Raw genomic sequence first — 23,455 nt, 5'->3', positions numbered from 1 at the left:
GGGGGAGTCACGGGGTGAGCCGTTCTGGAGGAAAAAGAGATCGCTGCCTAAAAGCGATCCCTTGTTCCGGCCCCGTGAGCTCAACCCTGGTGACGAGTGAGCTCAACCCTGGTGACGAGTGTAATCCGGGCCCTGGGCTCAAGCTGCTGCTACTCAATGCCAGATCGGTCGTGAATAAAGTTCTTCTCATCCGGGATTTGATCCTGGATGAGGAGGCCGATCTGGCATGTGTTACTGAAACCTGGCTGGGCCCAGAGGGAGGGGGGTGCCTCTCTCGGAAATATGTCCAGCCGGGTTTCAGATATGGCACCAGCCTCGACCCCAGGGAAGAGGGGGAGGAGTGGCTATTGTAGCCAGGGAGAGCCTCCATCTGCGTAGACTCGTTGCTCCTGAGATCACGGGTTGTGAGTCACTCCTTGTGAAGTTGGACTTAGGGGTTCAGGTGGGCTTGTTACTCACGTACCTGCCTCCCAGCTGCTTGTCAACAGCCCTGCCTGTGCTGCTCGAAGGGGTGGCCGGGTTGGCGGTGGAGTTCCCTGGACTCATTGTCCTGGGGGACTTCAATCTGCCATCACTTGGCGGTTCCTCAGGATTAGCACAGGAGTTCATGGCCACCATGACAGCCATGGACCTGACTCAAGTAGTTCAGGGTCCGACTCACGAGGGTGGACACATACCGACATGGTATTTCTCTCGGAGCAATTGAATAGTGGTCTGAGACTAAGGGGCTTAGAAGCATTGCCTTTGTCATGGTCAGATCATTTTCTACTGCGGCTTAACTTCCTGGCGCCAATCCTCCCCTGCAGGGAGGCGGAACCGATTAGGAGGTTCCGCCCCAGACGCCTGATGGACCCTGAGGGCTTTCAGAAGGCGCTTGGGGTTTTACCAGATTCGCTCGTCCACAACTCGGCAGAGTCTCTTGCTGAGGCCTGGAACAAGGCTGCAGCGGAGGCTCTTGACCGAATTGCGCCACTGCGACCTCTCTGTGGCACTAGACCCCGTAGAGCCCCATGGTTCAACGAGGAGCTCCGGGAGTTGAAACGCCAGAAGAGACGTCTAGAGAAGCGATGGAGGAAGAGTAAGTCCGAATCCGATCGAACACTTGAAAGAGCTTTTATTAAGACTTACAAAGTGGCGCTCAAGGCTGCAAGATGAGCGTACCATGCCGCCTTGATTGCATCAGTGGAATCCCGCCTGGCTGCTCTGTTTAGGGTGACCCGCTCCCTTCTAAATCAGGGGGGAGTCGGGGAACCCTTGCAAGGCAGTGCCAAGGAATTTAACTCGTTTTTCGCTGATAAAGTCGCTCGGATCCGAGCGGAACTCGACTCCAATTGCATAGCAGTAGCGGCTGACAATGAGCCAGTCGAGGCGACTGGGGCTAAACGTCTTTGTCCATCTGTCTGGGAGGAGTTTGACTTGGTGACACCTGATGAAGTGGACAAGGCCATTGGAGCTGTGAGTTCTGCACCTGTTTACTGGATCCGTGTCCTTCTTGGTTGGTTTCGGCCAGTTGAGAGGTGACACGGAGCTGGGTCCAGGAGATTGTCACCGCCTCCTTGGGGAAGGGGTCCTTCCCGGCTCCTTATAAGGAGGCACTTGTGCGCCCCCTTCTCAAGAAGCCTTCCCTGGACCCAGCCGTGCTTAATAACTACCGTCCAGTCTCCAACCTTCCCTTTATGGGGAAGGTTGTTGAGAAGGTGGTGGTGCTCCAACTCCAGCGGTCCTTGGAAGAAGCCGATTATCTAGGGCCTCAACAGTCGGGTTTTAGGCCCGGTTACAGCATGGAAACTGCTTTGGTCGCGTTGATGGATGATCTCTGGCGGGCCCGGGACAGGGGCTTGTCCTCTGTCCTGGTGCTTCTTGACCTCTCACCAGCTTTCGATACCATCGACCATGGTATCCTTCTGCGCCGAATGGAGGGGCTGGGAGTGGGAGGCACTGTTCTCCAGTGGTTCTCCTCCTACCTCTCTGGTCGGTCGCAGTCGGTGTTAGTGGGGGGTCAGAGGTCGACCTCTAGGTTTCTCCCTTGTGGGGTGCCTCGGGTCGGTCCTCTCCCCCCTGCTATTTAATATCTACATGAAACCGCTGGGTGAGATCATCCAAGGGCATGGGGTGAGGTATCATCAATATGCGGATGATACCCAGTTGTACATCTCCACCCCATGTGCAGTCAACGAAGCAGTGGAAGTGATGTGCCAGTGCCTGGACGCTGTTGGGGACTGGATGGGTGTCAACAAACTCAAACTCAACCCAGACAAGACGGAGTGGCTGTGGGTATTGCCTCCCAAGGACAATTCCATCTGTCCGTCCATTACCCTGGGGGGGGGAAACTATTGACCCCCTCAGAGAGGGTGTGCAACTTGGGCGTCCTCCTCGATTCACAGCTGACATTGGAACATCATCTTTCGGCTGTGGCGAGGAGGGCGTTTGCCCAGGTTCGCCTGGTTGCAGCCCTATTTGGACCGGGAGTAATTGCTCAGAGTCACTCATGCCCTTATCACCTCGAGGTTCGGTTACTGCAACGCTCTCTACATGGGGCTACCTTTGAAAAGTGTTCAGAAACTCCAGATCGTGCAGAACGCGGCCGCGAGAGCCATCGTGGGGCTTCCCAGATTCGCCCACGTATCTACAACACTCCGTGGCCTGCATTGGCTGCCGATCATTTTCCGGTCACTATTCAAAGTGTTGGTCATGACCTTTAAAGCCCTACATGGCATTGGACCAGAGTACCTCCGGAACTGCCTGCTACCGCACGAATCCCAGCGGCTGATAAGGTTCCACAGAGTTGGCCTTCTCCGGGTCCCATCGACTAAACAATGTCGTCTGGTGGGCCCCAGGGGAAGAGCCTTCTCTGTGGCGGCCCCAGCCCTCTGGAATCAACTCCCCCCGGAGATTAGAACTGCTCCCACCCTCCTTGTCTTCCGTAAACTACTTAAGACCCACCTATACTGCCAGGCATGGGGGATTTGAGACACCTTTCCCCAAGGCTTATTATAATTTATGTTTGGTATGTATGTGCTGTTTGGTTTTTAATTATGATAGGGTTTTTAGGGGTTTTATTAATATTAGATTTGTGCCAGTATAATATTGTTTTGATCGTTGTTGTGAGCCACCCCGAGTCTTCGGAGAGGGGCGGCATACAAATCTAATAAATTATTATTATTATTATTATTATTATTGTTGTTGTTGTTGTTGTTGTTGTTGTTATTATTATTATTATTAAACCTGTACAGTGTGTGTGTGTGTGTGTGTGTGTAAATGTATGTAAATCCCAATGTGTATGTAAATCCCAATGTGTCCTATAAACAATTTATTTCTATTTTGCTATACAAGTGTGCTTATTGAGCTATAATAAACCACCATTTGCATAACATGCATTTAGTTGGCATCTGTTACTATCAGCTGCCATTCTGAACTGCTACTGAGATGTTAGCTTTGCAGAATATGTGTGTGTGCTATGCACGTGCTCCTTCAAGATAGTATTAACCTGCCAAGTTTTCTTGGCAAAATTTTCAGAAGTGATTTGCCATTACCTTTTTTTTAATGAGAAAATGACTGGCCCGAGATCACCATTGATCACAGTTTTCTGATTTATAGAGCTTTAACCATTGTACCAAACTGGCAGTCCTTTTCATAATATTACATTTATAAAGTGATTGAAGATTACTTCAATTACAAAGAGAAAAATAAGGGCAGGGTAGCATTTTCTAAAGGAGTTGATGGACTTCTTGTTTTGAACTAGTATGCTAAAGAATGTCAATGAATGTCAATGAACAATGAATTTAAAGAAACAAGAACAAAGATGGAAAGCATATATGCAATTCTGTACATTAGACTTACTGTAAAGTTTGTAGAATTATGACCTTTTTATTGTAAGAATTCTTATCTTTTAGTTTTGAAATGACATTTTCTCTCTCAGATTACATTGTATAGTACAACATGGATAACCTCCATCAAAATTTAAAAATGTCCCATTAGTTATTTCTAGGTTTAGGAGTAATGTTGTTCCACTTGGAAGATTTCCTACATGAACAGCTATATATGAACAACATCTCAAGGGTAGAGATGTTCTTGCTTTTATTTGAATCATTCTTATTTTTACAGCACTGAATGAGATAGAGGAGGTGGCACAGGAAGATGGAATGGCTTTGGTAGAGAGTCACAGTGAAGCAATTGCAACTAATCAAGCACTTCTTCCCATGGAAATTGATGAAGAACAAGCAGGTAATTTTCATGACAACATCCTCCTCTTATTTACTTGTTTCACTGGCTGCATTCAAATCAGTTTATTGCTGTTAAGGTTCGCCAAGATAGTATTACTATTAAAATAAATTGTACCATTTAAAATGACATAATCTGAAATTAAACATCTGATACTGACATTAGTTGATTTCTGTTGTATATACTCCTGTTCAGTTTGAAGATTCTGATTCAGATAGTATTTATGAATTAGTGGCAGGTCCTGATTTACAGGCAGCAGAGCAAGGGGGAGGCCAGCCACAGGACGTTTCTATGAGCCCAGATTCCAGTGAAGAAGAGACAGATAATAGATGGGTAAATCCGCATTTCAGAAGTTTACAAAGACAAAGGGAACAAGTGTCAGGGAAGAAATATTAAGGTATGGAATGGGTTAATTACTTTAGTGATTAATTCGTCACGTCTGTGTGCCAGCGGAGAAGAAGGGCAGAGTTTTCAATGTTGGTATAAATTCAATGGACATGCCACGATGCGGCTGTGAAGTAAGCTACGCCTTTTTTGTGTATTTTAACAGTTGCTTTTATTACTCTGGACTAATGTTGCCTAGGCATAAATCTTAAGATAAGGGAGGAGCGCTGGAAGAATTTTTTGTGTGCTTAGTTTGATAACGGAGGAGAGAAGGAATAAAGATGGTGTTTTTGCTTTATAAATCTCTGCATTCAGCAAGCCTTATTTCCAATTAAATAATAATAATAAATAATAATAATAATTAACCAAGCTTCTAGCAAGAAACCAGAACAGTTTCAAATATTAAAAATCTGATTTTCTGTAGAAAACTTTTTGTACAGCAATTGTTACATTACTTTGGAAATAGACCATTGATTCATTGAATTGATTACATGCCATCAAGTCATTTCTAACGATGGCATATATTTTCCTATATTGCTGATGTGTGGAGCTTGAGATTCATTGCTAAAACATAAGTTTATTTATTTATATTTGTTCTGCCGGGCTCTACGGTATGAGTCTCCCAAAAATTCAAGGGTACAAATTTGAGACACACACACACTTGAAAGTTCAAAAACAATGTTCTTTATCACAAAAATTCAAAAGAAACAAAGCACCGTTTTTGTATTGCAAAGAGCACTCATCCCAAAACAACCTGGTAGTCTGTACAATCCCCTTAATCAGTCCTTAAGTACTTAGCTAGCAGCTGTGAAGGAACATCACAGCCCTCCTTCTTCCACGAAGTGAAACACACACACTTTGCTCTGCTTTGGTTTCAAAGTTGTGAAAAATCAACAAAGTCTGGAAACAGCAAGGCACAGTCCTGAAGAACAACGATCAGATAATCTTCCACAACAGCCAAGCCAGCACGTTGCTATTTATATCAGCAGCTCTAATTACTGGAGCCCCACCCAAACACAGGTGGCCTCTCTTATCTCCTGTAAATATTTCTTCAATTGGTCTCTTCTATGCATAATTCTGTGCATGTGTGGGTCTAACACTTCCTCATCCAAATCGACCGAAGGTAATGGAGATTGGCTTCCTGGGCTGTGTGCCAAGCCCCCCTCTTCCAAGTCACCCCCACCTTCTTCGTCCGAGGAAACTGCACTACCTGCCTCTGTCGGCAATAAAATAGGCCTATGACATGTTGATGTTTCCCCTGCATCCACCTCCACATTCCCTGGGGCAGGAGCTGGGCCAGAGCCAACCACAACATATATTTCATTATACATATTTAATAAGTTGATAGTTCTAGCAAGATGATAACTTTGGATTTCAAGTTTGCACTGCTGCCTGGTATACCACATTAACTTTGTTCTGACTGCCAAACCCTTTACTTGCTACTTTGCTATTCAGTTGAGATAAGATAATGCATCCCTTTCCTTGAGGAAAGAAGTTGTGCCGAGGCACATGTAATTTCCTGACCAAGAAAAATATTACTTCCAATCAACAAAAAGGTTTTTAGTGACCACTGGCTGTCATTGCGACATTTATTTATTTATTAGATTTATAGGCCGCCCTTCTCTTCGCGGACTCAGGGTGGCTTTCTGACATCTGATAACTTCCATTTTTCTCTCTTTTTTTGCTATATTTTTTGCAACAGAATACATTTTCATCATTTTACAGATATACAGCTGGATTAATCTATTTGAATTGTATGGTACTAATTGTTTGTGTAGGAAGGAACTAGAAGAAGATTTGGAGAACATCAAAAAACTAAACCTAATTTTCCTAATCATGTGAAGGACTCAGACTAGATAGAGATTGGAGTCACATGCAATGCATAAATCATATATGCAATGCTGTCACACCAGTAGTTGTTTTTGCATTCATATGAACATGCACATAATTTCCTTCAGACCTCCCACCTGAACGTTTGGAAGCAGTGATGAATCTGCTTTTCTTTAAGACTTCAGTATGTTCAGGTGAATGTTTAAAGTAGAGTTGTGAAGCTTGATACAAAACAGTGCACATTTTTATTCCTCTCTGGTGTTTGAAGGGAACTTGAAGAAAAAAAAACAGACATATGTGAACTGCAGAAACTTTTCTGGGTAAGTATTCCAAACCATAATACAAATCCCAACTCGATACATGTTTGAATCAAGGTAAGACATGCTCAATCAAGGTGAGTCATGACTCAAGGAACATGAATAATTGATCATTGATGTTCTCGTCTATTTCAGGACCTAGTGGCCTTCAGCCTAGTGTAAACCTAGCACCCATTACTGTCCATGACTCAGACAGTGAAGATGAGGATGAAAACATAGCAAGCTCAAGATCCTGTATCACAAACAGCATTGCACAAAGTTACTCAGATGGAGAGGAAAGAGTCAGAGATCCAGTGGAAATCCAGGAGCCATTAGGTGAGAGCTTTAATTTCCTTGGGTATGTAGAAAAATGGTTTCTGTGTTACCAAATGGATCTGTGTAGCACTTCAATTTTTGTTGACAAGATAAATTTTGAAATACCAAAACATTTGGAAAACCAAATGTACTGGTTAGTATAGAGTAGGTAGCATCTGGCTCAAAAATAACTCAGAGGGATCTCTGTATCCTACAGATACAGCTTTGATCACCTCAACAGTAGCATTGTTCAATAAAGATTCATTTTCAGAAGTAATATTGCACTATTGAAACTCTTCTATTTGATTTGTTATAATCGTTAATTAGGGAAATTATATACCAATTTTTGGTGTACAAATGGACTGATTGAAAAATGTCCAAAATCCAGGGCCCGTGAATTATGGCTGCTTCAGTATTGTTGTGTGGCCATACTGCTGGGGTCACATGATCATCTTTTCAATATTCCCTGCCAATCTGAACAAGAAAATTCAATGAGTAAACCAACAGGAAGTTGTAAATTATTTTTCTTCCCACTGCTTTTTTTCCCCCCCTGAGGCCATTCTATTTCTCTGGTTAGATAAGGAAATATCTCTGAAACGATAACCCAGCATGTTATAGATTGTTTAGTTTGTTTTAAAAGGAGTTTAGAGTTAAGTCCAGTCATGGATTGTATTTTGAGTTTAACTAGAGCTTGGAATTTTAAATAAATAGGCAGGATATTAAACCAAATTATTATTAATACCAAGAATATTTGTTTTCTTCACTTTTTTTAAAAATAACACTGATAGTTCACTTAGTATTTTTGTTCTATAAACTATAATAGTTATAGAAAAGGATGGTGAAATAGGTCATTTTAGTTGTTTCTAGACTTTTCAAACCTTCATAAATAACATGTACTAAATTTACAAATGCCTTAACATTTAAACTTTATATGGGTTTATGGAGAGGCATAATGACTGTTAATACTTTACTACTTTCAGGAAGTTTTTAAAATGAGGGGATGGATTTCTGGGGCCTCTGAGTTTGGATAGGGAAAATATTACATTGAGGGGCCCTTGGTCCTCTGAGAGCTTGATGGGGGGGTTTTGTAGACATTTCATTACCCAAACTAGGTGACATCGATATCACTAGTATTGATATGTGCAAGAAAACAACCAAGCTCTGAGACCATCAAAGACTCTTCATTCCAACATTGAGTTACAAAAATTGCAACATTTACTTTTCTCACCTCTAACTGAAATTTAGTGTTTCCAAACAGAATAATTTATGGCCTTTAAATTCCATAACCCATTTGTTAATTTCAATAAACTTCACTATCTAAAATTATTTGATTTTTTTTAAAAAAAAATGTTTTGATAACTATGGCAGTCCCAGTTGCAATAGTTATATAAGGACCCCATGCCTCTCCTGTGCTAACAAACGGCTTGTGCTTGAGTTCTCCCCGCCTGCCCATTTCTGCCCTTTTGAACCACCCTCACTCTATCACCCGCCTCTGCTAGTCTCTGCTATCCCCCATTGACCTTTGCTATTTAATTCCTATCACTGCATAGCTTTTTATCCTGAGCATTCTACTCTAGTCAGCCTAAGACTTACAGTTATGGGGAAAAGGAATCCTAAATCTGAGTATTGCATTGGCAGTTCTGTGTTAGCAAAAACTTCAGAAGAGAAGGATTTAGGGGTAGTGATTTCTGACAGTCTCAAAATGGGTGAGCAGTGTGGTCGGGCGGTAGGAAAGGCAAGTAGGATGCTTGGCTGCATAGCTAGAGGTATAACAAGCAGGAAGAGGGAGATTGTGATCCCCTTATATAGAGCGCTGGTGAGACCACATTTGGAGTACAGTGAACCCTCGAGTTTCGCGATCTCGATGTTCGCTAAACGCTATATCGCGAGTTTTCAACCCGGAAGTAAACTCCACCATCTGCGCATGCGTGCCCTATGCGTAGATGGTGGAGTTTCCCCGCCGGGCAGAGGCTTCCCTGGGTCTTCCCCCTCTTTCTCTATGTTGCTTCTTCCTCTCTCACACTCTCTTCCTCCCTCTCTCATCTTTCTTTCCTTCTCTCTCTTTCTCTATCTCTCCCCCTCTTGCTCTCGAGCGGGCGCCTAGCAGCTGATCTGCTCGGCAGCGCAGCAGCAGCGAGGAGCCGAAGATCTTCGGCTCCTCGCTGGTGCTGCGCTGCCGAGCAGATCAGCTGCTAGGCGGACGAAGGAACCTTCCCTGGGTCTTCCCCGCCGCCTCGGATCCTCGCTGATGCCCGCCCGCCGTTTGCCGTTCGCCCGCCGCTCGCCTCATTCGCCCGCCGCTCCCCTCGTTCGCCCCCCACTCCCCTCGTTCGCCGCCGCTCCCCTCGTTCGCCCCCCCACTCCCCTCGTTCGCCCGCCGCTCCCCTCGTTCGCCCCCCCACTCCCCTCGTTCGCCCGCCGTTCCCCTCGTTCGCCCCCCACTCCCCTCGTTCGCCCCGCCGCTCCCCTCGTCGTTCGCCCCCCACTCCCCTCGTTCGCCCGCCGCTCCCCTCGTTCGCCCCCCCACTCCCCTCGTTCGACCGCCGCTCCCCTCGTTCGCCCCCCACTCCCCTCGTTCGCCCGCCGTTCCCCTCGTTCGCCCCCCACTCCCCTCGTTCGCCCCGCCGCTCCCCTCGTTCGCCCCCCCACTCCCCTCGTTCGCCCGCCGCTCGCCTCGTTCGCCCCCACTCCCCTCGTTCGCCCGCCGCTCCCCTCGTTCGCCCCCCCACTCCCCTCGTTCGCCCGCCGCTCCCCTCGTTCGCCCCCCACTCCCCTCGTTCGCCCGCCGCTCCCCTCGTTCGCCCCCCACTCCCCTCGTTCCGCTCCGCCGCTCCCCCTCGTTCGCCCCCCACTCCCCTCGTTCGCCCACGCGCTCGCCCCGTTCGCCCGCCGCTATCGAACTTGCTATCGAGCCTGCTAATGAAATCCAACCCGCAGCGGCCCTTTCCCTCTCCAGGCTGCGGGAGGGGTCCGGAGAACAATGCCTGGCGCCGCGCTCCCGGCTGGCTTTTTTCCCCCATTTCCCCTCGGGTGGAATTTCAGACCCTCCGCCGGTTGGATTTCATTAGCAGGCTCGATAGCAAGTTCTTCCTCCCTTTAGAAAGCCCCGCAGCCTCCTACGACCGGCGAGGCCGCCAGCGAGGACCCGCAAAGCCGCCGCCGCCGCAGCGAGGCCAAGCCGCCCGCTCCCACGGCACGGGCTCCCAACACAGCGCCGCTCAGGCCCCGCCCTCGGCGATGCCTCCGCGGATCTGCAAGCCCAGCCGAGCGACGCCTCTGGTCTGGGCGAAGGCAGTGGGCAGGCCCCCGCCGCAGCAGTCCCCGCGGGCCAACAAAGTCCCCGCCGGCCAACAAAGGGGCTCCCTCGCCTCCTCGGGCAGGTTTACAAAGGCAGCGCGGCAACTTGGAGCACGGCACGCCCCGCAGCCCTCGCCTCGCCCGCCCCCCGCCTGGCCGGCGCTCCGGCTACCCTCCCCCCGGTCGCCGTTTGCTGCTCGCCCGTTCACCTGCCCGCCATCAGGACCGCCGCGCACTAACTTGATGACGGCCAAGCCGTCCCAGATCGTGGGGAGGGGAGCTCTTCTCCAGCCAGGGGACGGCGAGGCCCTCCCAATGCCCCACGCTTGGAGCCGGAGTGAGGCCACTTCCGCCTCCGGATGAAGGCATCTCCTCAAACTCAAAGCCTGTATCCTGCTGCCCGGTTTACCCAGGACACGAGCGGCGAAGTGACTTGGAGGAATGGAAAGTCCAAACCGCCCGGTTTCAGTGGGGTTTCCCCGTTGCCCAGGGATTCCTTCGCCCGAACGGAGGTGGCTGTGGCTCACTTCGCCGCTCGTGTCCTGGGTAAACCGGGCGGCAGGATACAGGCTTTGAGTTTGAGGAGATGCCTTCATCCGGAGGCGGAAGTGGCCTCACTCCGGCTCCAAGCGTGGGGCATTGGGAGGGCCCTCGCCGTCCCCTGGCTGGAGAAGAGCTCCCCTCCCCACGATCTGGGACGGCTTGGCCGTCATCAAGTTAGTGCGCGGCGGTCCTGATGGCGGGCAGGTGAACGGGCGAGCAGCAAACGGCGACCGGGGGGAGGGAGTTAGGAAAGTCCTACTTCTCCCCCCGCAGCCAAAAACTCGCAAGGTAAGCTTCGGGGCGGGGCGGGCGGGGCCCTTTTGTGCCAGTCGGGGAGGAGGCGGCGGCTGCAGCAGAGGCGGGCGGGGGAGGCCGGCCCGCCGGAGGGGCGATGCGGGCGGCGGAGACAGGCGAAGTCCCGCCCGCCCCCCGCCCGCTTGGCCCCGGGGGGCTGAAGGGAGCCGGGCGGGGGAGGGCGGGGGCTACTCGGTTCTTCCTCAGCCGGGGGTAGCCGGAGCGCCGGCCAGGCGGGGGCGGGCGAGGCGAGGGCTGCGGGGCGTGCTGGGCTCCAAGTTGCCGCGCTGCCTTTGTAAACCTGCCCGAGGGAGGCGAGGGAGCCCCTTTGTTGGCCGGCGGCCTGGCCGGCCCTTGGCGCGCGGTGCCCGCGGGGACTGCTGCGGCGGGGCCTGCCCACTGCCTTCGCCCAGACCAGAGGCGTCGCTCGGCTGGGCTTGCAGATCCGCGGAGGCATCGCCGAGGGCGGGCTGTGCGGCGCTGTGTTGGGAGCCCGTGCCGTGGGAGCGGGCGGCTTGGCCTCGCTGCAGCGGCGGCGGCTTTGCGGGTCCTCGCTGGCGGCCTCGCCGGGCGGAGGAGGCTGCGGGGCTTTCTAAAGGGAGGAAGAACTTGCTATCGAGCCTGCTAATGAAATCCAACCGGCGGAGGGTCTGAAATTCCACCCGAGGGGAAATGGGGGAAAAAAAGCCCAGCCGGGAGCGCGGCGCCAGGCATTGTTCTCCGGACCCCTCCCGCAGCCTGGAGAGGGAAAGGGCCGCTGCGGGTTGGATTTCATTAGCAGGCTCGATAGCAAGTTCGATAGCGGCGGGCGAACGGGGCGAGCGGTGGGCGAACGGGACGAGCGGCAAACGGCGGGCGGGCATCAGCGAGGATCCGAGGCGGCGGGGAAGACCCAGGGAACGTTCCTTCAGCCGCCCAACAGCTGATCTGCTCGGTAGCGCGGCAGCAGCGAGGAGCCGAAGATGAGGTTTCCCCGTTGCCCAGGCAAAGGGGAAACCCCATCTTCGGCTCCTCGCTGCTGCCGCGCTACCGAGCAGATCAGCTGTTGGGCGGCTGAAGGAACCTTCCCTTGGTCTTCCCCACCGCCCACACGCAAACTTCACCATCTGCGCATGTGCGGCCATGAAAAAATGGCCGCACATGCGCAGATGGTGTTTTTACTTCCGCACCGCTATATCGCGACAAATCGAGTTTCGCGAGGGGTCTTGGAACGGAACCCTCGCGAAACTCGAGGGTTCACTGTACTGTGTTCAGTTCTGGAGACCTCACCTACAAAAAGATATTGACAAAATTGAACGGGTCCAAAGACGGGCTACAAGAATGGTGGAAGGTCTGAAGTATAAAACGTATCAGGAAAGACTTAATGAACTCAATCTGTATAGTCTGGAAGACAGAAGGAAAAGGGGGGACATGATCGAAACATTTAAATATGTTAAAGGGTTAAATAGGGTTCAGGAGGGAAGTGTTTTTAACAGGAAAGTGAACACAAGAACAAGGGGACACAATCTGAAGTTAGTTGGGGGAAAGATCAAAGGCAACATGAGAAAGTATTATTTTACTGAAAGAGTAGTAGATCCTTGGAACAAACTTCCAGCAGACGTGGTTGGTAAATCCACAGTAACCGAATTTAAACATGCCTGGGATAAACATATATCCATTGTAAGATAAAATACAGGAAATAGTAAAAGGGCAGACTAGATGGACCATGGGGTCTTTTTCTGCCGTCAGTCTTCTATGTTTCTATGTTTCTAAGTTATGTGTCCTGTAATTGTCTGTGTTGCAGGCTTTGCATTACTTTATATTGCTTTTTTGCTTTTCCAATACTGCAGCAGTGAGTGGTAAAGGCAAAGCTCCACTGCGGAAAAGATGTAGTGCCAGTCGGGTGAAAGTTTTTCTTTCTGAGGAGAGCAGCTGTGAAAAGGGTTGTCAAGTCACCAGTGAGCAGATTAAAGCAGATATGAAAGCAGCCAGTGATGTGACCACAGACAAAAGTAAAAACAAAGATTGTAACCCAAGCTGTGGTGGGGACACTGGACCTCCAGGAAGCTCGTCCTCTGCTGCTTCTCAAAGCCTGGAAGATGTCAGGAAAGCAGATAGCTCTACGGAGTCCCTTTCTGTAGCTGCAATTGATTCTGAGAAGTGTCTCTGTAGGAATGAAGATTCCAGTGAACGGGATGATGAAGATAATTCTTTATGCTCCAGGTGCTCCTGCTATGTGCCTCAGAGCCAGCAAAAGAGAACTAATGGTGCTTCTGATGATGAATGTCCATCTACCAGTGGAGCCTGTGGTACAAATGGACCATCTGTGGGAGGAGCAGAACTTTCTCTGAGAACATTAGCAAATTCTGATTCCTCAGAGGAAGCTAGCAATGAGAGGACTAATGAGGGTGAATGTGGGACTGCTAATGAGGAGGGCAATACTGTACAGCAAGTACAGTTTGAAATGGAATACAATGAAGATTATCCTCGTAGGCCTTTAACAAGAGCCAGAAGTAGACTTTCCCATGTGCCTTTGGTGTCTCAGCCAGGTAAGATTACATTATTTAAATTACTGTCTTGTATAAATTGTCTTGCTTTGTCACACTAGCTTCAAAGGAGTGTAAAATACAAAAGTGATATATCATTGTAATAGCAGAAATGCCTTCTTATACTTATTATCCCAATTCTTGTATTAACAGATCTGCATATGAATAGAAATGGAAGAACGAAAGCTGCTTTGGAATGACATTTTTGAGTTGATTTCACAGAGTAGTCCTATTATGGTATTGCATTGTAGTTCTATACTTGTTTTCATCAGTATAGTTCTTTCAATGATACTCTCTAACCATTTTAATATGACTCTCACAGAACCTCTACTGTACGTTCCCTAAGAATTTTAGCCTTCCCAATAAGGTGAACCAAGAAATATTGTCAGCACACATAACAGATATTGTTAACTATGTTCAGTTCAGTCAGTTCTTCAATTTAAAATACAGTGGTACCTCGGTACTAGAACGCTTTGGTTCTCGTACATTTCGGATAACGAACAAAATTTTTGGCAAAAATTTGCTTCGCTATCTGAACAAAAATTCAGATACCGAACAGCCAGAGAAAATTTTGTTCATTATCTGGCAGCTTCGGGGGGCTGAGGAGCTCTATAAGAGCTCCAAGCTGCAGGAAGGGTGGGGGCTGCTGCAATCCCACTCCTTTCTGCTCCTTTCCTCAATGCTTCCTCTTATTACCTGTAAACAGCTGCAAAAGCTTTCTCCCTCCCGGCGGCTGCAACGGCTTCCCTTCGAGGAACAACAGCACCGGGAACATCACGTGATGAAGGGAAGCCGCCAGAGCCATCTCAGCAGTTGCCGCCGCTCCAGCAGCTTCCCTTCATTACGTGACGTTCCTGGCGCTGTTGTTCCTCGAAGGGAAGCCGTTGCAGCCGACGGGAAGGAGAAAGTTTTTGCAGCTGCTTACAGGTAATAAGAGGAAGCATTGAGTAAAGGAAAGGAGCAGAAAGGAGTGGGATTGCAGCAGCCCCCACCCTTCCTGCAGCTTGGAGCTCTTATAGAGCTCCTCAGCCCCTTTAAGCTGCCGGGATTGCAGCAGCCCCCACCCTTCCTGCAGCTTGGAGTACCAAATTTATTTATCCCATTGGAAATAAAGAAAATAGATTTAATTGGTTCCCAGCGAGTTAATGGGCTGGGAACCAATTAAATCCATTTCCATTATTTCCTATGGGATAAATAAATTCAGTACTCGACCAAATCGGTTCTCAACCACACTTCTGGAACAAATTGTGGTCGAGTACCGAGGTACCACTGTATATACTCAGGGAAATGAATGCCCAATAGTACTTCTTGTATGTTTCATTTTCCAAATTAAGGATGCTGTATTTTAATTATAATGACAGTAGGAATTCTGAATGCCTCCATCATTGTTTATGTGGAACTCAAATGATTTCTAATACAGTGATTCTCATCCTCACACCATTGTTTCTTCACAATTATACAATTATAAAATAACATGTATGCTTCAGCATGAAATAAACAAAAGGAAATATAAATCCTAATGTTGAATTCTGAGGAGAATTTCCTCTCCTTAGATGTGTGTTTCTTTCACTGTCAAGCTGTTCACAAAATGCCACAATGAGGGGTGTGTGTGTGTGTATGTGTGTTTCTGTCGAAAGATCTATCCTAGTCTCCCTTAATTTTCAAATTCAGCAAAAACGTGACATACATACATACATACATACATACATACATACATATATATATATAGTGTGTGTGTATGTTTGTGTACACACATAATGTGTTTCCTCAAAAATAAGGCCCTGTCTAATATTTTTTTGAACCCTGAAATAAGCGCTTGGCCTTATTGCCATGAACTCAAAAGCATGATTGGGCTTATTATCAGGGGCTGTCTTATTTTGGGGAAAACAGGGTAAATACATACTAGGAGGCTTACCCGGAAAGTAAGGTTACAAGACATGTAACTTTCACAGGGAATGTTCGCAGGGGAAGTTGGTTATTAGTATCGCGTAGTGGGAAGCCAACGAAAGAGAATGAGCAGTGCCAGTGGCCAGTAGATCATCGACTGGTGTTGTGGTGAAGGTTAGGGATGAGCGTCCTCATTCCGCTTCCCTCCAAGTACCAAGTGTGTGCTGTAAGATGCTATCTGAATGCTAAGGGCACGAACACTGCTGCAATGAGTACCCAAGATTTTTCTCACCGATTGCTGAATTTTTTGGCTGAAGTAGAATGGGTGTGGCACCACTGCATTGACTGATGTTTGCTCTCTGGAATGTGGTGATAAGCCCAAGTTTCATCTCCTATCACTATACAGTTGAAAAAAGCCTCGCCTTCAATCTTGAAATGGTCAAGAATTTCTCGGGCGGCACTGACTCTGTTGATTTTGTGCACTTTGGTAAGCATCTTGGGCATCCATCACAGCAGCGTTCATGCCCTTAGCATTCAGGTAGCGTATTACAGCGTGCACTTCGCACTTGGATGGAAATGGAATGAGGATGCTCATCTCTAACCTCCACCACAATGCCAGTCAACGATCTACTGACCCCTGGCACTGCTCGTTCTCTTCCACTGGCTTCCCACTACATACCAACTTCCCGCGCGAACATTCCCTGCAAGAGCTATGTGCCTTGTAACCTTACTTTCTGGATAACCTTCATACATATATAAATAACATACACTTGTGTGTGTGTGTGTATCCACACACCTACTCATAAGCACATATACATAGCTTTTTAGGGCATTTTCCTCAGCATTTCCAGGACATTTTTGCTTTGAATCGTATCTGTGATATTTCATCTGGACTTGCACAATTCATCTCTTGGAAAGTTCTCCTTCCAACACTTTGGCAGCCATTATAACTATTACAAAGTAAATATTGGCTAATTATTAGTTACTCTGTATTCCTTCTGTAATTTGAGGTTTGATATGGCAATTTCATATTCTAATGTATGGACAGATTCAAATATTTAATCCTGAGAAATCTGCATTACCTTACACACTTAGAATCATGTCATTTTATTTAATTGTATGGTACACATGTAATCCCATTTGTGCAAGTCATAAATAGAAAAAACTATGCAGAACTTTTCCTGCTTTCCTCAACAGACTAAATGAAATGTGGTAAAATATCAGCATATTAATTTTGTCATTTTAACACATTTTATGCTTTTCTAACACCATATTTTGTCACATTGACTGTGACCACTGCTCACGATTCTGAAATTGATTTTGGAATCTTAATTCTATGTAGAAGTTTTTAGGAAAATTTTTAAGATACATCATTATTGCCAGTATTTTAAAACTATCACAACTGTAACCAATATTTTATTTTATTTTCCCTTCTCAGAAGCAGCCAAACCAAAATCTCGACATTCAGTGAAGAGAAAAAGGACAGCTGACAAGTCCACAAGCACCAGTGATCCTGTGATTGAGGATGACCACATCCAGGCAAGTACTTTGGGTCAGGATTATGGACAATCAATCACATTCAGGTTGATTGAAACATGTCTTTTCTAAATAGGTTTTATTCCTAAATTGATTGCATACAATTTATACATTTATACATTTATTATTATTATTATTATTATTATTATTATCATCATCATCATCATCATCATCATCATTTTTTATTTACTAGATTTGTATGCCACCCTTCTCCAAAGTATCAGCCAAGTAGCCAGTGTTTTCCAGTTAAGAATGCCAGGAAAAAAGGAGAAAGAGAATTTCAGATATAGATCCCCAACATTTTGTCACCCAACATTAGATGTCTAACAATTTAACTGTTTAATTGGTTTGGCGTTGTCCATGTAGTAGTTTTTAATTCTAAAATAAATTCTCTAGGTTTTGACACTAAAATCAAAAAACCTTGTTGGAATCACCTTGACTAATTGCGGCATAACAGACCTGGTGCTGAAAGATTGCCCTAAAATGATGTTCATTCATGGTATGTACATTTTGTTTCTTGAAGCTTGAGAAATATTCTTGAAATTTGGTGTAACCGATGGATTATTTTTTTTAACAAGCTGAACTATAAATGTCTTTTAAATAAATAAACAAAATACATAATATCATTTTTCCATTTCTATAAACATGCTATATTGGAAGAAATCAGATCAGTAATAAAATGTAGAATTATAGAGTTTAAAGTGATGGTTCATCACATTCAGTCTCCACAGTACAAGAGCCCAGGTTAATCCCAAGTGTTTGGGTACATTCCATGAAAGGGTATCTACTGCTTTTCTGCTTATTTGGTTACACCATTATGGACTAAATGCATTTAAAATGTCATTCATTACCTCTATTCCTAGTGAAATAAATAAAGAAGCTCATGGCATGCAAAGATTTAAAACATATATACCTTTGTCTTGCCCTCAATGACTCTTCTAGGTTGGTGACTCCAACTGTTGCCTATTCAAAGCAAAATCATGCAAATTAAAGCTAACCGTCCATGCTAAAACTGTTTCATAAAGATGTCATAGGCAATCTGAGATTAGTTTTTTCATTTCGCTTCCCACAGCTGTAATATTAAATGATTAATTTTTAATGTATAATTGTTTACTTAGTTGTTTCTCCCTTTTAGCCACCAGGTGTCGTGTTCTTAAGCACTTAAAAGTAGAGAATGCACCCATTGTCAATCGTTTTGATTATGCTCAGTGCAAGAAATTGAATATGGATCAGGTCCTAGATCAGATACTCCGGATGCCTCCAGAAAGAAACCGGATTATTTACCTTCGTCCAATGCAACAGGTAGGCAGCTAACTTTCATTTAATCAAAAGAGTGTGTATTGTTCTATGTGTTGTTATTTTTTTCTTTTTTAGCATAAGAAGACTACCAGCATAAACTGACTTCAATTACATATTTTCATTTATTTTTATTCATCTTATGTTTGTTGCACCATTATATCAGTACTTTCCAAACCTGGATAAATTACTGTATTTTGGGGGTATAAGACACACCTTAGTTTTGGGGGGATGAAAATAGGGGTGGGGGAATTACCTACCAGGTATTCATCTGGCTAGCGTCTTTAGTCTGGTCAGCTTCAGCATATTATTTTATCCTCTGGTTAGGGCTGAAAAAAAACTTTTTCTGAGGGAGCAGCAATGAAAACAAGCCTGCAAAAACTTAGGGATGGAAAAAAAAACTTCTTAGGAGGGAGTAGCAATGAAAACAAGCTTGCAAGCTGTGAAGAGCCGAGAAGATTGTTAGCATCTCGTTGGGGCTGGAAAAAAAAAGCTTTGAAAAAACTATAGTTAGAGTATAAGATGCACCCAAAGTTTCAGCCTCTTTTAGGGGGAGGGGGAGAGTTATGTCTTATACTCCAAAAAATACAGTACCCAAAATGGGCACATAGCTTTTAAATAAACATTTTTTTCTCCATGAACATGCTCTATTGGAGGAAATCAGATCAGTAATAAAATAGAGAATCATAGAGTGGGGTTGGGGGTTGGGGGTGGTGGTAATGTCACATAAATCTATTGTTCATATAACAGGGATGTTTATACCATGTTTAGTAAAAGAGATTCAGAAATCTTCAAAAGTATTCTTATGGTGAAAATTACTCATATTATCTGATTGCAGAAATGTATTTTGCTATTTTCTGTTGTTACAAGCATGTTGTTCCCCATTTTACAGGTTGACACGTTGACTCTTGAGCAAAAAATATTTAGTGGTCCTTATCCATATCATATCTGTGTCATTCATGAATTCAGTAATCCTCCAAATGTTCGCAATAAAGTCCGGATTCGCAGCTGGATGGACACAATAGCAAATATAAATCAGTAAGTCAGCTAACCATGTGCTCTTTATCACCAAACATTTGTGTTTGTGAGCACACGCATTCCTCAGAATTGAATAGGATAGAAGACTTCCAGCCAGTGTTCTCTCTAATTTTTTTTGGAGGTGGGCGGAAAAGTATAGTGTCTGAGCGGCAGTCCCTTCGGGACTGGGCGGCACAGACATAATAATAAAATTTCCCTCTCGGCTTCTGGGCAGGTTTGGAAAACTCTGAGTTGATGATGATTTTTAAGTGAGCGATTGCTCACTGCTCAGCTTAGAGGGAACTATGCTTCCAGCTTCAGATTGATGGCATTGATTTTTTTCGAATAAAACAGTCTGATATGGCTTAGGTAGAAGGAGACTGAAATATTAATGGAAGTCTTTAAAGTCAGATATCTTTTGAAAGATTCTGTTCTTTGGAAGTTTTAGAAAGAATAGTAGTGGTAATAGTATTATTATTTAAACTTGTATGCTTCACAACTTGCAATGACTCTGAGCACCTTATAGCAATTAAATTACAATCAAATCAATAAAATAAAAAAGATAAATATAAAATGTGTCCTGCATAATTAAATGAGAGATCTCACACTTCCTTGCCAAAGCCCTGGGTGAAGAGCCAGTAGATACATACATTCATGCATACATGTAGAGTTTGTGTGTATTTGTGAATGAATAGATATCTATATTAATAATTCTTTCAGCTTATATTTTACCTATGGAGTAAGGTTGAGAAAAATAGAAAATTGAAAAAAGATACAGAGTGTCAGTTTGGGAAAGTCCTGTTTGTAATTTTAACAGATTAATTTTGATAAATATCTCATTTATTTTTATATGTTTTCTTCATTTGGTCCTTCAGAGAGCTTATCAAATATGAATTCTTTCCTGAAGCCACACGGACAGAAGATGATCTAAAAAAATATACAAGATATCCGTGGGGGAGAGATATTTATACTCTGGAAGGTAAGCAACTTGAAAATAGTATAAAAATTTCTTAGGAAAAGATTCTCAAATTATAGCCTATATGCTAGACAACAAAAAATCATTCCGTCTTTAAGCTTTTTCTAAAATTTTAAATTACATTTAAATTTTAAATTATACTTATATGTAAATGTTAAATTATATTTAAAAAATAATGTAAATTATATTTAAAAAATAATGTGCAACTAGAATTCCCATCCTGTTGTGTATATCTTGCAAATAACCAAATATCTATTATTTTAGGAATGCTGCTTCAACAAATGTCTAAAACAGTTGTAGGCAAGACAAGCTTATTTAAATTGAAAAAAGAAATTCAGAGACCTATTTTCTGGCTATTCTATTGTAGGTGTTGTGGATGGGGCTCCCTATTCAATGATAACTGATTTTCCATGGTTGAGGTCCCTGAGGACTGCTGATCCTAATGGCTATGCAAGATATGATTTTGAAGATGATGAAAAGAGTAAGTAAACATTTGAGTATCCTGTGTTTACCTAGGGAACCTAAAGCATTATACAGTAATGTAGTTTCATTTTAAACAAAAGTGTAATATAGTTACAGGGAATATCCATATATGTCATAATAATTTAAATCATAATGTTATTAATTTTTCAGTGGAAAGCTATTTTTGTATGAAAGATTGTTAAATACAAATGTTTATGCCTGATGTAGCATTTATTATGGATTTGTTTTAAATTGTCCTTCCAGTGACAATTGCATTTGTTTCCATTATCTTTTTATTTGCATCTAAAATTAGCTACTATTTATGCTCCCCGGAGAAAAGGACAACTGTCGGCAGATATCTGCATGGAAACGATAGGTGAAGAGATCTCTGAACTCCGTCAGATGAAGAAAGGGGTATTCCAGAGGGTAGTTGCTATCTTCATCCATTATTGTGATGTTAATGGAGAGCCAGTAGAGGACGATTACATCTGAATGCATCCAGCTGCAAGCTCTCTCGGGCCTTCCTATGTTGTGACTGGCATTGCCAGCACAGAAACCAGATGGATTTCACCCACTGCTGTAGAGTGCACTGAGAAATCTTCGAACGTGTGCGGTTCACGATTACCCCAACATCTATTGGAACTCTAATGAATGTATCAGGAGAAGTTGCAGTGAATACTGAGGACCCTACATAAAAAAAAAAACCTCATGAAGTTGACTTTATTTCATATGTTTATATTATGAGATTTAATTAATTAATTAATTAAAACATTAATTCAGAATTTATTTTAATGAAGGCAATTAATTATGGCAAGGCGAAACATTTGAATTTCTTAGCTCATATAATTCATAGCAGTATTTTTGTTGGTTTGCCAGAAGCAAAACCCTACATATGCTGTGTTCAAGAGCCAGGAGTCTTTTAATCTGTGCCTTCTCCCCTCCCACCCCAGCACTCCCCCCCTTACGCATCTAAGAGTCCATTCTGAGTAAATCTATTGAACATCCTTTGAGTCTTGTGCATTTTTCAAGGGGAAGTGAAATTGGAAGACTTTAAATCAGTGATAAGTGGCAGAAGTGGAAAGAGGAGCCATGCAAATGATTTGCAGAAAGCTATCCCAGAAACCAAATTAAATCCAGTCTGAGTGTTCAAATGAAAGCACAAGTGGGATAGAGGGTTCAAGGCAAGTAAAAAGCAATAAACTAGTAAATGAACATCCTCTGTTGCAGTTTTCTTCTTCAGTACGTTTTACTTTCAGGAAAGATGCACGTACATTTTTTTTAAAAAAAACCTGATCTATTTACATAGTTTTCTATGTATGGCTGCTCCTATTACCTGAATTATATAATGGTACTTTTTACATCTATTTGATTGGATTAATACAAAACATTTTTATGAGTTCATTTGGTATCATGCTTGGAACAAACTTCCAGCAGATGTGGTTGGAATTTAACTGAATTTAAATATGCCTGGGATAAACATATATCCATCCTAAGATAAAATACAGGAAATAGTATAAGGGCAGACTAGATGGACCATGAGGTCTTTTTCTGCCGTCAATCTTCTATGTTTCTATCATAATTCTTTTTAACATCTTCTGACAGGGACTGAAAAGTCTCAAAAAATAATATCTTGGTTAATAACTTGTATGCTTATAACTAGTATCATAGAAGTGAGATAAACCAAATAATATTGCCAATATTTATTTTCCTGTCAGGATACTTAATTCATCTGAAGTTTATAGTACTTTACTATATAATAAATAGATTAACATTTTGTTGAATTTGTTCTTATTATGTTAATGAATATGATGTTTATTTCTATTATAAGAACAGTCAAAAAGAAGAATTGCATTTTAATTCCATTGTTTATTTGCTGTGCTGTGAACTCTGAAAATGACAACATATTTCTTTCTTCTCTGGATGGCCTTGAGAGAGCTAAATTAGTTGTATAATCAAGCATTTCAAAAACAAGATTACCAGTTCTCTCCAGTAATAGATTGACACTGAAAGTTAAATAATCAAAGTTCAAATAAAGCATCCATTGCTTAATAGCAGTTAGATATGAATAGGTTTCCTGCTCAGCAAGTGGAAATGTATGGTGATTGGTGTCCAATCGTGTTTTTCTATTATGTATGTCTCTAGAGAGCTTAGCTCTCTGCTTTTTCATGCTGGTCTGAAGCAATAATTATACTTTTTGCATTCATTAGTGCCACTAAGAAGAGGGTATGAAAAGCAAAAATAAAAAGCATAGTCAAGCATAACCTTCTATATTAGTACAGAATAAGACCTGTGATAAAGTTGGCTTCATTTTATTTGTATTTTTTAATTGTATAAACAATAGGAATTTGTATGTATATTTCTCTGTGGTTGAGTTGTGTTCAATGTGAATGTCAATGTTTGCACAAGAGCATATACATATACTGTTGTCATCTGACTTCTATTTTGCTTTTTATAAGAGCAATTAAAAGAGCATTGAAGTTTAACTTTTCAATGGTAACCTTTGAAAGACTGAAGTAACCATTTCAAATTATAAAATCATTGGTATTTCCTTTTCAAGCCTCTTGGACCTAAGTTCA

General features: G+C 43.8%; 1 protein-coding gene across 1 annotated transcript in view; it reads left to right on the top strand.

The window, feature by feature from the left end:
- Nucleotides 1-21,883, top strand: part of FBXO38 (F-box protein 38) — a 40,053-nt gene extending 18,170 nt beyond the window's left edge. Inside the window, exons 13-22 of the mRNA XM_070739451.1 lie at nucleotides 4,105-4,224; nucleotides 6,888-7,067; nucleotides 13,010-13,708; nucleotides 17,031-17,131; nucleotides 17,525-17,627; nucleotides 18,264-18,430; nucleotides 19,317-19,462; nucleotides 20,317-20,420; nucleotides 20,785-20,898; nucleotides 21,193-21,883. Coding sequence (XP_070595552.1) covers nucleotides 4,105-4,224; nucleotides 6,888-7,067; nucleotides 13,010-13,708; nucleotides 17,031-17,131; nucleotides 17,525-17,627; nucleotides 18,264-18,430; nucleotides 19,317-19,462; nucleotides 20,317-20,420; nucleotides 20,785-20,898; nucleotides 21,193-21,371 — 1,913 coding nt within the window. The 3' untranslated portion in view covers nucleotides 21,372-21,883. The remainder of the gene's footprint in view (nucleotides 1-4,104; nucleotides 4,225-6,887; nucleotides 7,068-13,009; nucleotides 13,709-17,030; nucleotides 17,132-17,524; nucleotides 17,628-18,263; nucleotides 18,431-19,316; nucleotides 19,463-20,316; nucleotides 20,421-20,784; nucleotides 20,899-21,192) is intronic.
- Nucleotides 21,884-23,455: the final 1,572 nt, after the last annotated feature.

Source organism: Erythrolamprus reginae, chromosome 2 (genome assembly GCF_031021105.1).
Source record: "Erythrolamprus reginae isolate rEryReg1 chromosome 2, rEryReg1.hap1, whole genome shotgun sequence".
NCBI lineage: Eukaryota > Metazoa > Chordata > Lepidosauria > Squamata > Dipsadidae > Erythrolamprus > Erythrolamprus reginae.
Note: the sequence above shows the minus strand (reverse complement) of the source record. Positions and strands in the feature narration are given on the sequence as shown.